The following is a 13575-nucleotide window of genomic DNA, read 5'->3' as shown; positions in this document are numbered from 1 at the left end:
CCCATTGGCCACGCCCCTAAAAATCCGCGGGGTGGGCGCGGCCGCTCGGCTCGCCCTTGATTGGCTGCGGGCGGCCACGCGGCGCGGCGCGTGCCAAGGGGGCTGGGGGCCGCGCAGGTAAAGGTCACGTGGGGCGTGGGGGGGGGGGGGCGCGGGGGCGCGCACCGCGGGGGCGCGCACCGCGGGGGCGCGCAGCAATAAAAGGGGGGCTTGGGGGGCAGGAGACCCCTTGGGGGAGGGATGTGCAGAGGGAAGGGGGCGCGCAGCGCGCTCCCGGGAGGCTGGGGGGCTGTAGAGGGGGGGCTGGCAGCGTTTTGGGGAGGTTTGGGGGGTTTTGGGGAGTGTTGGAGGGGGAAAAAGCACAGCGGGGGGTGGTCGGGAGCTCTTGGGGTCGGGGGGGCTCTGCTGGGGGGTGGTGGCAAGGAGGGGGAGCCCATGGTTTGGGGGGGACCCCATAATTTGGGGGGAGCATGATTAGGGAGGACCCCCATGATTGGGGGACTACATGATATGGGAGGGACCCTATAATTGAAGGGGGGCACCCCATGATTGGGGAGGGACCCCGTGATCATGGAGAGGACCCCGTAATTGGGGACCCATAATTTGGGGAGGGACATAATTAGGGAGGACCCCATGATAGGGGGGACCCCCATGACTGGGGGGACCCCATGATTTGGGAGGGACCCTATAATTGAAAGGGGGCATCCCACGATTGGGGAGGGACCTAGTGATTAGGGAGGGGACTGTGTAATTGCGGGGGGACCCCATAAGTGAAGGGGACACCTGCATGGGGGTCATGGCAGTGGCACGGCCACAGCGCTGCGGGAGGGCACCACCGGGGCTCGGGGCCGCTGAAAGTCCGTCCCTATTGTTAAACATAAACCCGGCGCGGTGTCACGGTGCCACCTTCCCCAGCTGCCTGACCCCGTCCCCAGCTCCGCGCCGAAATGGCCGAAATGCCCGCCGTCCCCCTCGGCTTTGACATCGACGCCCCGCGCTGGGACCAGAGCACGTTCACGGGGCGCCTCCGGCACTTCCTCACCATCACCGACCCGCGCACGGCCCTGGTGCCCGAGCGGGAGCTGGACCGGGCACGGGAGGTGGTGGCGAGCTGCAGGTGAGGGCACCGCGGTGCTGCGGACACCCCCTCCTATGCCAGACCCTAAAAAACCACCCCATAGGGACGCTGGGGGCATCCCATCGGGGATGCTCGGGGTTTTGGGGAGCCTCTTGCCGAGCTCTGGGTTTGGCAGGGCCGGGTTGGTGCCGCCGGGCAGCAGCCGGGAGCAGCTGCTGTACGCCAAGAAGCTCTACGACTCGGCCTTCCACCCCGACAGCGGCGAGAAGATGAACCTCATCGGCAGGATGTCCTTCCAGGTGCCGGGGGGCATGGCCCTCACCGGCTGCATGCTCCAGTTCTACCGGTGAGCCCCCTCCTGCCCCATTTAGGGACCCCCTGGTCCCTATCCTGGGTCATGCTGCGGTGCCTCAGTTTCCTCCCGGCCTCTTTTCCCCCACAGGACGGTGCCGGCCGTGGTTTTCTGGCAGTGGGTGAACCAATCCTTCAACGCCATCGTCAACTACACCAACCGCAACGCCGCCTCCCCCATCTCGCTGGCGTAAGCGTGCCCCCCCCATATCCGTAGGATGCCCCCCCCTAAAAAAAAAAAAAAGGACCCTCGGGGACCGAAGGAGCAGGATTAAAGTGTCAAAGTTGGTGGTTTTTATTATTTATTTTTTTTAATTATTTTTTTTTCCCCTTTCTTTGCAAATCTCCATCCAGGCAAATCGGAGTGGCCTACGTCACGGCCACTGGTACGGCCCTGGCCACCGCGGTGGGGCTCAACCTCTACACCAAGGTACGTGGGGATAGGGAAGGGGCCCTCCTCCAAGCCCCGTTCCCAATGAGACCCCCGTCCCAGTGCTCTCCCCAGCACCGGGCGATTTCCCTCGCCCCCAGCCCCAAGAGGTTTGGTGTGGCTGCTCCCCACGGCAGCCCCCGGCCTCATCCTGCCCCCGGTGCTGACGCCGTCCCCTCTCCCGCAGCGAGCCCCCCCTTTGCTCGCCCGCTGGGTCCCCTTTGCAGCCGTGGCCGCCGCCAACTGCGTGAACATCCCGATGATGAGGCAGCAGTGAGTGTGTCCGACCCCGGTGGGTCACCCCCCGTCCCCATATTCAGCACCCCAAGGGGGTGGCTCAGCCGTGACCGAAGCAGGAGGGAGGTCTGGGGGTGAGGGTGGCCCTTTGGGGCTCTGCTGGGAGATGTCTCGGACCCAAAGCCCTTCTTCAGGTGACCGTGAGTCTGCGGTGTCCTGGTGTTGTGTGGGATTTTAGGGGGTGCTCCCTGAGGGTGTGGGGTCCCGGTGACAGCCAGGCCGTGCCCTGAAGGTGGCAGCATCGGCCAGGGGTGGCAAAGCCCCAGGGCCACCCCGCTCCCTCGCTCCCTGTCCCCTCAGGGAGATCATCAACGGGGTCACGGTGATGGACGAGGACAACAACGAGCTGGGACGCTCCAGGGTGAGCGCTGTGGGGCTGTGTGGGGTGGATGGGGCCGGTCTGGGGGCGCAGGCACTGCGGTGGGGCTGAGCAGGCTGCTCTCGCTCGCAGAGGGCGGCGGTGAAGGGCATCGCGCAGGTCGTGGTCTCCAGGATCACCATGGCAGCTCCGGGCATGAGTGAGTACGGGATGGGGGCCAGATCCACGCTGTGACCCCAAACCCAGCTGCCCCCAGCACAACCGGTGCTGCTGGGGCTCTGCGGGGTGGCTGGGGTCCCTCAGCTCTTCCCTTCACCTCTTCTTTTGGCACCTAGTTATCCTGCCCATCATCATGGAGCGGCTGGAGAAGTTTCCCTTCATGCAGGTGAGCCCGTGCTGCTCCTGGGTCGGGGCCACAGCGGCCGGCAGGGCCCTGACCCCGCTCTTCCCTTGCAGCGCATCCGGGTTCTCCACGCGCCGCTGCAGGTGCTGCTCTGCGGGGGGTTGTGAGTATCCCAAAACCCCACAAAGTCGCCCTGGAAAAAGACTTCCAAACGCTTTCTCTGGTTATTGGGAGTAATGGGGTGTGAGTAACCCCTCCTGGGCTGAGACCCCAACCAGGGGGCTGCAGCCCCCTGCGCTAACCCCCACTCTTCTCTCCCCACAGCCTCGTGTTTATGGTGCCAGCTGCCTGCGCCCTGTTCCCACAGAGATGGTACCTGTCCCACTGCTTTCCCCTTCAGCTCGGGAGCCTTCCTCCTCCCCTTGCTCTCCTCTCCCCATCCCGAGAGGGCCGTGATGGGCACCCCATGAGGGCAGGATGGTGGGTTTCACTCTCTGTCCCCTTCCCTCGCAGCTCCCTCGCCCTGGCTAGCCTGGAGCCGGAGCTGCGGGACAGCATTGTGGCCAAGCACGGGGACAAAGTGCCATACGTCTACTTCAACAAGGGGCTGTGAACGGAGGCTGCTTCGGGAGCTGTCACATCCCTCTGGACCCCAGCCCCACATCCCCTGAGCAGGGCTCGGAGGCATGGTCCGACCCCGTCAGCCCAGCCTGGGGGATGGAGCTGGGGTCGGCTGGTCCAGAGCCTCCCCCCATCTGCTGCCAGCCGTGTCCCCATCAGGGACATCCCTCCTATCTCCCCAAACCGCATTGCTGCCTTAAACCACTGCGGGGGCCTCTTCCCAAGAGCTGGATCCCCCCTCGGCAGGCTGTCAGGGACCTGTCCTCTCTGCACAAGGAGCGGACCAAGTCCCGGGAGCAGTGCTTGGACCATGCCTTCCTCACTCTCAGGTTCAGATTTTATTCACTTTGCGATTGTCACGATCCCAAAGAGAAATAGCTGATTCTTTTTAAGCTCTAATTTTTTGTAATTACCCATTCCTCTGAGCACAAAAGCTGGCTGTTGTCCTGTGTCTCCCTGTCCCCACTGTGGGACCAAGGACCTGGGGAACACTCGATTCTGTTTCCCCCTTGCGCAGGGGGAAGGAGACACAGGGGTCACGAAGCCATCAGGGTCTGAGCTCAGGCTCTGAACAGGCAACGCTGCAACTGACAGAGGGGAGGGTTGGCAAATAAAACATGGTGATTTTTAAAACAGCTGCTGGCTCTGATGCCGGGTGGTCTTTGGGTTCGTGGGTCCCTGAATGGGGCTGGTTCGTGGGGTTGTGCTTGTCTCAAGGGGGAAAGGTGTGGGCCCAGTGGATGGTCTGCCCCCATCCCTCCAGCTGAGTACGCGTGCCACATCCCCAAGGGGACACAAGATCTGGCATTAGCCACTCTGCTCCTGCAGAGAGAGCAGCAGAACCCAAAATACACTTCTGGAAGGGCCAAGCCCTATCCAAAGCAGGTTTGATGCTGCTCAGACTGCAGGGGAGGATAACATCAACACATATAGCAACAGCTAGATGACTGCACAAAAGCTCTAAAATAATAGGGCAGCAAGAGGTGGGGAGATGTGTTCACATTTGTTTATCTGTTGCCCGGTCATTATTAGATCTCTTGTTATTGCACAATTAAAAAAAATAGATAAGCACGTGAAACAAAACAGATGTCACTCCTGTTTGGAGAGGGAAGAAGCCACAAGGAGACGTCTCTGCTGTCTGCCTGGGCTCCTTCATTCAGGTTGCTCTTGCCCTACACCCCAAATGTCTGTGGGCACTTTTGGAAAGGCACACGCAGCAGCTTGGGATGGATTTGGGTTCGAGGTGCCTCTGGCACGCTGAGGAACGCAGCGGTGCTTGTGGAGCAAAGTGCTGCAGCAGGCACTCTCTGAAGAGCTGCTGCTGCCTGCTGAGGCTCTGGCCAGCTCTGCCTCCGTGTTCCCCTGCTGCAACAGGAAAGAAACCTCACTGCCAGGAGTCAGGGCTAGGTTCATCCTTGTTTGTGAAGAGCTGCGGGCGTTAATTAGGCTCCAGCAATGAGTCACACCCAACCCGGGCTTGTCCCATGCTCCCCGCGCTCGCCTCCTTCTCCCTGCCTGTAATTTCAGGGCTGGATGGGAACGGGAATCAAGCTCCCTTAAGAACTGTACGTGGCCGAAATGTCAGTGCTCCAGCTTCAATGAACAGCCAGACCAAAGATGTCTGGGGAGTCGTGAGAGCCTGGGGTCTGCCTTGATGAGCCATCGGTCCCAAAAGCTGGTGAAGGAGAGAGGAGCAAACAGGGTGCGTGTGCACTGGGTTAGCTCCTGCCAGCCCACGCCAGCCGGGTGAGCAGGGTTAGGTGTGCCCCGAGTATCGCCCTGATTGAAAGATCCCAGGGGTAGGAGATAAGCTGCTAAATTGATTTTTTTTTTTCCCCCCTGTTTTTTCTGAGCGTGTTATCTGAGCATCTGATAAACATCAATCGTGCCAATCCCCTCTGGCGGCTGGCTGGCACGCAGGGAGTGGTGGTGTAGGAAGCCTCCATCGCTGCCCAAGAGCTGTGATCCCCAAAAAGAGACACCCCCATCTCCCTGGCTGCCCCTGTGGGATTCAGGGCTGTGCTGGGACACTGCTGGGACATCTCCTCCTCACACCTCTCTTCTCCCAAGGTGGCTCCTCCAGGGGTCAATAATTGCCAACAGCCCTCACCCCTGCTGCTGGATTTTGGGGGATTTCTGCCCAGCCTTGGCCGGCTCAGCCCCACACACAATGCTTGGGCACTGCTGGAAGGAGGCTTGTAGGGCTGGGGGACGGCTGTGGCTGCCCCACTGAGGTGGCACTGTGGTGAAAAATCTGCCTTGTGCTTCACTACCACATCCTCAGGCCCTGACCTGGGGCTTGTTTGCTGCTGCCTGTGGGTTGTAGCAGCACGTGCCCTGTTTTTGGGGTGCTTCGCCTCCACCCCAGTGCTGCTGGGGCCATGTTAGCCCCCTCCCCACACACATCGCCTGCTGAAACCCAGGCTCTGCTGGGCTGCTGGGCTTTGGGGCTGTGTGTGTGTGTTACGTGGAGGAGGCCAGACAAGGGCTGGGCACAGCAGGACAGGGTCAGTGGATGGGGACGAGCGCCCCAGGGTGCCAGGGAGCACCTCAGGGTGCCACACTGGGGCGCAGGGCCGAGGCGCAGCCCCCACACCCCTCTCCCTCCAGTTCCGCCACTCACAACATGGCGCCCACCGCACCACCCCCCCTATTCCCTCCCCTGCGCGCCACACTCAAGATGGCAGCTCCCACCCAGCGCTCAGACCCCTCCCCTCATGCCCCCCCTCTGATTGACACCTCCCTTCCCCAATCCCCTCCCGCCCTTCTCTCCTCCCACCCAATCAGCGACCGGCTTGGGCGGGGCGGGGCCGGGGCCGGGAGCGGGGACGGGGGGGGTACCCCCTGCGCTGCCGTCCCGGGCCGCAGTCGGGCGGGGGGAGGCGGGGGGTGGGGGGGATGGCGGGGAGGCTCCGCGCCGCCATGGCCCTGCTGCTCTTCCAGGCCCTGCCCCGGGGGCTGCCGGCCAGCGTGGAGCCCGCACAGGTAAGGGGGGGACACGGCGTGACCGGGGGGGGCGGGCTGGGGGCTGCTGTGCCCCGCACGGTGCCCCCCGGTGAGGGGCAGGGGGCTGGGAGCACCGGGAAGGGGGCTCGGGAGCACCGGGGGGCAGCGCCCGGGGGTGCTGGGGGGCTGCAGGGGGGGGTCGTGGGGCAGGGGGCTGGGGCTTTTTGGTACCCCCTGTACGGTAGAGGTTGAGTGTGGTGGTCTCTGGTGTGTCGTGGTGGCGTGTTAAGGAGCTGTGAGTTGGGTTTTGTGCTCGTTGAAGGTCTGAGCAGTGGGGTGCTGATCCCTGGAGGGTCCCGGGTGCTGTGGGTTTCGGGGTGTTTAATGTGGCGGGGATGCAGGTAGGGAGCATCCCTTCTGGAAGGAGCCCCCGCAGAAACTTCCTGATGCTTCTGCGGCAGGTGGAGGTGAGGAGCTGGGTGATGGCCACAGATGCCACCACCCCTGCGAGCTTCCTTCTTCGTTTTAGGGTGCTGAACGCAACAGATGGGCTTTAACATCTGGGTGGTGGTGGCGGTGCCATCCCCAATTCCCTTCGGTCGCACTGAGGCTGTGGTTTGGCCATTGCCACCCTAGGGAGCCAGGTGCAAGACCGTATTTTCCATGTTGGTCTCCACTGCCTCAAACTGATGGAAGCCTTAGTGCTTGCTTCATTTCATCATCAAGCCGAGGTACAGAAATTAAATGAATATAAGCACGTGGTATTATGGCATCCCAGCTGTGAGCGGTGGCCTAGTGCTAGGGTTGCCTGCAGAAAAGGTGTGAAAGTCTTCGACCCTACACATGCTAATGAAAATACTGTACCTGCTATGAAGACTGAATGAAAGGAGCTCCCTGCCCCGTACAGCTTATCTACCTTAATCAAGGGGCCAGGTGGAGGCAAGGAATAGGAGGTAGGAAAGGAGGATGAGAAAAAGCAGGGGGAATGGGAAGCATTCACACAGTAAGCTTGCTTGTGGACTAGTTGCACGTATGACTTGTAGGTCCCCTCTCCAATCAGTGCACCGGAAAATAATCCTAAAATAGCCAGCCTTGGGTGGTACGGTGCATGGTGGTGGGGGAGAAGAGCTTTGGCAGCCTGTGTTTTCTGGAGAGCACTTAGACGTGGATGTGCCTTTTCCTCCTTTTCTTTTTGTAGTTTGCCTATATAAAACTCACGCGGTTTATTTTAGCCCTCACTGTAGACTCTGTCTGTCAAAAGGCTGATATTATCTCGCAGCGTGCTACAGATTGACAGCAACCCACTCAAAAAAAAAAAAAAGACAGCGGTAATGCGGGAGCTGGAAAATGAGCACGTAGGAAAACTTGGTCTGCTTTGGTGTTGCCTCGGAGCGTGATTTCCTTGGAGCTGATGGGCTGGCGGAGATGGGGCAGTGCTGGGCTGCTCTGCACCAAGGGTTCCTGGGTTTTTAGCTGAACCCCTGGCAGTGTTTGGCTCTTGTCCTCTGCCCGTGCTGCCTGCTTCCATGCACGTTTCAGACCCTCACCATGCCCTGCTTGCTTCTTCTGGGCAGGGCGTGTTGTTTGGGGTCTGTGCCTCGCCTCCAAATCCTGCCCTGCAGACCTGGTGGGCTAGGGCTGGGAGGTGCTGCAGGAAATGTGTCCTCTAAATAATTCGGGAGGTGGAGCTGTGCCGCCTAGCCGCACTGAACAAACATTCCCGAGAACATGCTGTACTGTGCAAGAGGGTCTGATTTTGCAGGTTAAAATAAGTCCAGGCTGCCTCGGATCTTGAAAGACCTTTCTTTTCATTAAGGCTTGTTTCGGGTGGCGGGCGGAGGAGAGGGAAAATAATTAGCTCAGCACCATCCCGAGTCCAAGTTGAAGCTGTAACTGTGTCCGTGACTGTTCAGTGCAATTGCATTTGTAATGAGAGCACAGAACTCTGTTAACAGATGTTGAAGCACCTCTGTGGAGATTAAGGAAGATATTTTGCAATCGTATAACAAAAATAAAGTCAGGGGAAGTGTCGCAGGAAGAAGGAACCTCTCCGTGTTCGTTTATGACTCTGCTTGTGTGGCCTTAACTGCACACCTGAGCTGTGTGCTGTCCTCTCAGCTTGAGGGAGAGGGACAAGAAGAACTGAGTATCTTATAAAAACAAGCCTGATCGATTTTTGTAATGAAAAACTTGTAACATTAATCATTATTCTATTGTAGTATGTCCCTGCAGGGCAGACTAAAGGTTATTTGACTGCCTTGACTGTCTGCCTGCTTCCCACTGCAAGCAGCTTAATTATCACATAGTTTTCTCTACTGTTGTTTTCTCTAAAAACAAGAGATTTAAGTGCATGTTAACTATGTGACAAGTCCGAGGAATCCGTCTGTCTCTAATAAGGTGGTTTTGAGCCAAAAATCTGACGGAAGCGAGCTCTTAAAGGCCCACTTCACCCCAAATTAAAGAGTTAGCTCCCAGTGCTGCGACTCGAGGGATGATTCATTGCTGGTGACGGAGGGGACGGGTCCGAGCTTTGAGGAAGGACTTGGCGTGGCCGTCGCAGTGTTCCTCAGGGCTGTGCTCTCGCTGTCACCACACCTCCAATGGCACCGACATGGGGTTGTCGTGCTTCATCCAAGAGCTTGGCTGCCCTTGGGAGCATCACTTTAGGTAGCCTGTGAGCAGTGGAGGTGCAATCACCCACATCTTAGATTCATCTCTAAATATAAGCCTTTTTTTTTTTTTGATTAAGGTATAGGTGATTAGTTGCAGCTGCACTTCCACGCTTCCTGAAATGCCGTGGGTCCTCCAGGAGGAGAGCTGCTCATACGGCTGTAGGCATGTATATGGTCTGCCATGGTATTTTGGGGATTCTTGGGTTTTGGCTTGCCAATTTCCACAGTTTTGGCAGGAGGCAGCAGAGATCAAAGTACGTCCTGTACTCTTTTGGAGCAGAACCTCGGGATAACTGTGCGGATGGGATTCAGGACTGCTCGTACCACGATGAGTACACCACCATGAACTCCAGCGTCTCATCTGCAGAGCACGCTTTCCCACTGATTCAAATTCTTCCCCTGGTGAATGGCCCTCACAATGGCACACAGCTCTGTAAGGATTTCTCCTTGCAGCTGTGCAGCAGATGGGAAAAAAAGCCCGGTCTGAAAGTGTCGGGTGCCTCCTGGGTACGAGTGTGGCAATTTTCATCGGGGTGGCTGCAGCGCCTGGGACCTGTAATCGCCACTCTGAGAGTTTCCTCGCCGCCCTCCAAACTCTAATTAACAAAAACCAAACAACCCCTACAGAATAAACCCGGGCGGCTTCTGTGGAGCTGTGCTGAGCTGTGGGGGAACTCGGAAAGTTTTGTCTGCCAGGGGATTTTTCCGGCCTCCCGGCGAGGCAGGGCTGGGCCGGGTCACCCCGCCTGGATAGCGGCAGCGTCCAGCAGATGGCATCCCCTGGGCTCCAAGGGATGCTGTCCTCAGCGGTTGCTGCTCTTCTCTACTAAACCATCGTGATGTTGAAGCTGACTTCTGTCTCTCTGTGTCTGTGCTGTGCCCTTTGGTTGTGGCTGTGCCTCTGCAAACCTCTCCTTGCTGAGCGCATCCTCTAACCTGCACTGCACTGTTTTACAGGGCACAGGGCAAGAATTTGCCCTTTCTGCCTAGCTGCATGAGAATCTCCTCAATTTTTTAATGCATTTAGCTGGTGACCTTATGGCTGGACACGTTCCCGTCCTGCCTTTGTCTCGGTGGGTTCGCTAATCCAAAATGTCTGGGCAAACTGCTCCTGATGGGGTTGTGGCCCTGGTTTTGCAGCACAGGAGAAAGGACACGACGTGTTAGGGACATCCCAAAAGCAGTCCTTGAGTCAGGGCTGGTGACAGACAATCTCAGCAGGACCATCAGTCACAGCAGGGCAGAGATGCTCGCTGCAGATGTCCTGATGGCAAGGTTTTGGTCCTTGCTTCTGAGCTGGAAGGAATTGAGCACGGAGCGTTGGATGGTGCCTCTGGACGACTTCATGGAGAGGACAGATCCTTCCATCCCCCTCTTGTTTTGCAATGCCTTGTGAAGCCGTCACAGAGCACCGTGCAGGACCTGCACAGAGAGAGGGGAGATTTTATTTTGTGTAGAGGCAGCTTGGGGTGTTGCTTGTTTGCAGGAGGAGGCCCACAAACTTCACATTATCAGAAGAGGATTCTCCCTTCTTTCCTCTTTAATCTTTGGCATAACTATGAGGTGGAAGATTATTGCTCCTAGTGGTGTTGGGTTTTTATTTCGTCTCTAGTTCTGGTGTGCAGACAGTGATAGGAATTTCAGAGGCAACTCAAGAGCAGAGATCAATTTTATTTTTTTGCAATCTGGGAGGGATCATGATCCAAAGCAAAAATTGAGCCTTGGCTTTACTCGAGGCTAGGGGAGCCTGTCAAAATACCGATTTGCCAAAGTCCTGTTGTGGGGTGGCGAGTGACTTTACCCACAAAAACAGTGGGTTCTGATGCAAAGACAAGTTCACAGAAGGAGGTCGTGTATCTGCCTCCCTATTAATTAATTTTGAAGCCGTTGTCCAACTTCAGCCGAATTTGACAGAGACCTCAAAGAAGCCCAAGATTTCAAGGCAACTTCTGAAAACAGGTAGACTCGAAGAGATCTTAAGAAAATAGGGAGTCATCACTGAGTGACAAGCTACCCTTGCCAGCTTATTAAGCACTAGGAAATTTGGGAACTGGTGATTGACTGGCTTGATACATGCTTTAGCTTCTGGAAAAGCTTCAGTCGGCGCTCACAGTTGGCTAGGCTGCAAAGTCAATCAGCCTTGTGGAACAACCTGACAGGAGGTCGGCTTTATGGAGCTCCAGTGGTTACAGAACTGCTTTAATTTTTCTTTTTTTTGTCTCCTGCTGGCTGAACAGCAAATTGAAGGGGGAAGAGGATGATAAGCCGTAGAGACAGTTATGAGGAGTGTGTTTTGCCAGGAATCTCGCCAGCCGTCTTGAGCTTTCCCTGTGTGAGAGGTGTCGAGCATTGCCTGTTGGAAGCAGGAGGAAGCTCAGACATTAATGCCATGCCAGAAGATGTTTCAGAGGCTTTTTAATAAGCAGAACTGATTTGTGCTTTTCACCTGTGTCCTGACTCTTTGTAGTAAGCTCTTATTTGTTAATGCCACGCTGGTAGTTGAATGAAAAATCAACTTTTACCCTATGTGGGATCCTCTTTAAATCCCAGGTGGCCAGTGATGGCCAACAGGCAGCCACAGGAGCTGCACGTCTTCTGCCTCCAGCAGAAATTCAGGCTGTTATCGTGCATAAAAGGGTCTTGGGGACAGTATTTGCACTGTCTGGGGGCAGCAAATCAGTCCCAGCTGGCTGAAATAGGAATTGGGAGCGACCAGTGTGGTATGCCTGGCATCATCCCCAGGGGAAGGGCTGGAAGGGTTGGTGGGCATTATACAGGGATATTGTAGAGACTGGGCAAAACTTTTAAGACTGCAGTATCTTCAAGGCCATGGCACTGAGCTGCTTTCATCCCTTCCTGTGGATCAATCGCTGTGATCGCATGGGGAAAGCTACCAAAAGTGCCCCCCCTTCTTGCGGGGAGGGAAGTCTTTTCTTCAGATACAATCAGAAGGACCTTTGCTCTGTGCTTGGAAAACGTTTAATGCAGCTACCTGGCTGTGTGTGAAGGTTATGACTCATGTCTGGGTCTCGGTGTGATGAATTGGTCCTTTTGTCACCCGTTGTCTCCTCGGTTGGGTCGCCGACCGCTTTGCAAACAGCGAAGGCTGAAGAGGAGGAGGAGGAGGGTTGCGTGTGCATTGTGTTGTCTTCAAATTACCTTGTCATTTTGACTTCTGTCTTTGTAGCAGAAGCAAACTTCGCAAACAGCTTTCATTTGACTCTCCAGCCTCCTGTGATCTGAAGCTCCGATAAAACAGGCTTGCAGACATCTGTCACTGCTGATTGTCTCCGTTTACTGACACTTAGCACTTGGACTCAGACAAAGCCTGTCTTAAATTGCAGTGTCAAAAACAAGAGTTATCTCCTAATTTATTTCTCCCTTTTTTTTTTTTTGGCTGTATTGACTTTTTTTTTTTCTGTCTCATTGCTCTGTTCCTCTTTTGTAGGGAAAAGGAGCATCCCCTAGGAATCTTTTACATCTCATCTGCTTGATTATTAAATCTCTCATGTTTATGGCTTGTTATTTTACAGATTTTCTTGCTGTCGTGCCCTGTTGTTGTATCTCTGTCCTTCCCAGGTCTTCCCAGAGTATGTGATTGTATTAAACCATCGGAGAATGGTTAGGCTGTGGAAATAAGTGGGGAGTTTTCTTCTCCTCCGACCTGTTCTGTGCCCTTGTGTCCCTTTACTGCGAAGTCCAAAGACCGTCCTTGCATTAAAAGATGACTTCAGGGAAGTCTGGAATGATTTTGCTCCTCATAGTTTCATTGCTCTTTGTAGGAAACCGTAAGCTCTAGTGGCATTTTACAAGTTGGGACAGACTCTTAAATGAATGACCCTAAATTTTGTTTGTGAGAGCTCTTCTTATCACTAGCTCTTCTCTCGCACAGGCACTGCCTGCCAACAGTTCTTCTCAAGGCACTTCCCTTTCCTGCAGGACAGGGTGCAAGGTAAAGCTTGTTTATACTTCTAACTAACATCTTCAATGAAAGAAATAGGCTTTAATAATACCACTTTTCCCCAGTTCAACCCATTAACTCGTTCACTTATGGGTCTTACACTGTTTGCCATCTTTTTCCTGCCCCAACAGCAGGCATTTTGCATGTTCGCTGGTGGGGAGAGCTCTTGACAATGAAGTATATTGATGGTTTAGTGGGAAGGGGGAAGATGAGGGGAAAAATAGATTTATTACTATTTTTTTAAGGAAATGCCTTGGGTTTAGTTGCTGGCAGGGTTTTTTTTGATGGTGAATTTTAAAATATTATCAAAAATAGTGATTTTTAAAAGCCACGGTGTGCCTCTGTGTCCTTTCTTTGGTACCCTGCTGTTTTTTGCAAGAACTCTTCAACTCTGACCCTGGCGTATCATTTGATATTAAGCAAACAATTTCATATTTTTCATCTTAATGCCATCGTTTTAGATGGTGAATGTACTATGAGCTGCAGGGTTTTTTTTGTGTGTGTGTCAAAATACGAGGAAATTGTGTGTTACCTGGTGTATAAATAGTGCACAGTTT

The 13575-nt window shown here is 55.4% G+C and overlaps 2 protein-coding genes across 3 annotated transcripts in view; both read left to right on the top strand.

Annotated features, from left to right (window-relative positions):
* Positions 1-46: 46 nt before the first annotated feature.
* Positions 47-4076, top strand: SFXN2 (sideroflexin 2). The gene is made up of 12 exons (XM_082765415.1): positions 47-117; positions 916-1117; positions 1254-1424; positions 1521-1619; positions 1784-1859; positions 2047-2132; positions 2457-2517; positions 2608-2674; positions 2811-2860; positions 2932-2981; positions 3143-3190; positions 3332-4076. Exons 2-12 carry the CDS (start codon positions 948-950, stop codon positions 3429-3431), a joined length of 978 nt encoding a protein of 325 aa, XP_082621541.1. The 5' UTR covers positions 47-117; positions 916-947; the 3' UTR covers positions 3432-4076.
* A 2216-nt stretch (positions 4077-6292) lies between these two features.
* Positions 6293-13575, top strand: part of WBP1L (WW domain binding protein 1 like) — a 54852-nt gene continuing 47569 nt past the window's right edge. The window contains exon 1 of one of the 2 annotated variants that reach the window (XM_082765450.1): positions 6293-6424. In XM_082765450.1, coding sequence (XP_082621576.1) covers positions 6338-6424 — 87 coding nt within the window. In that variant the 5' untranslated portion in view covers positions 6293-6337. The remainder of the gene's footprint in view (positions 6425-13575) is intronic. The other variant, XM_082765452.1, reaches the window with a different exon arrangement.

Source organism: Aythya marila (assembly GCF_965140915.1).
Source record: "Aythya marila genome assembly, chromosome: 7".
In the NCBI taxonomy this organism is placed as follows: Eukaryota; Metazoa; Chordata; class Aves; order Anseriformes; family Anatidae; genus Aythya; species Aythya marila.
The sequence above is the reverse complement of the archived record's forward strand: the minus strand, read 5'-3'. Positions and strand labels throughout refer to the sequence as shown.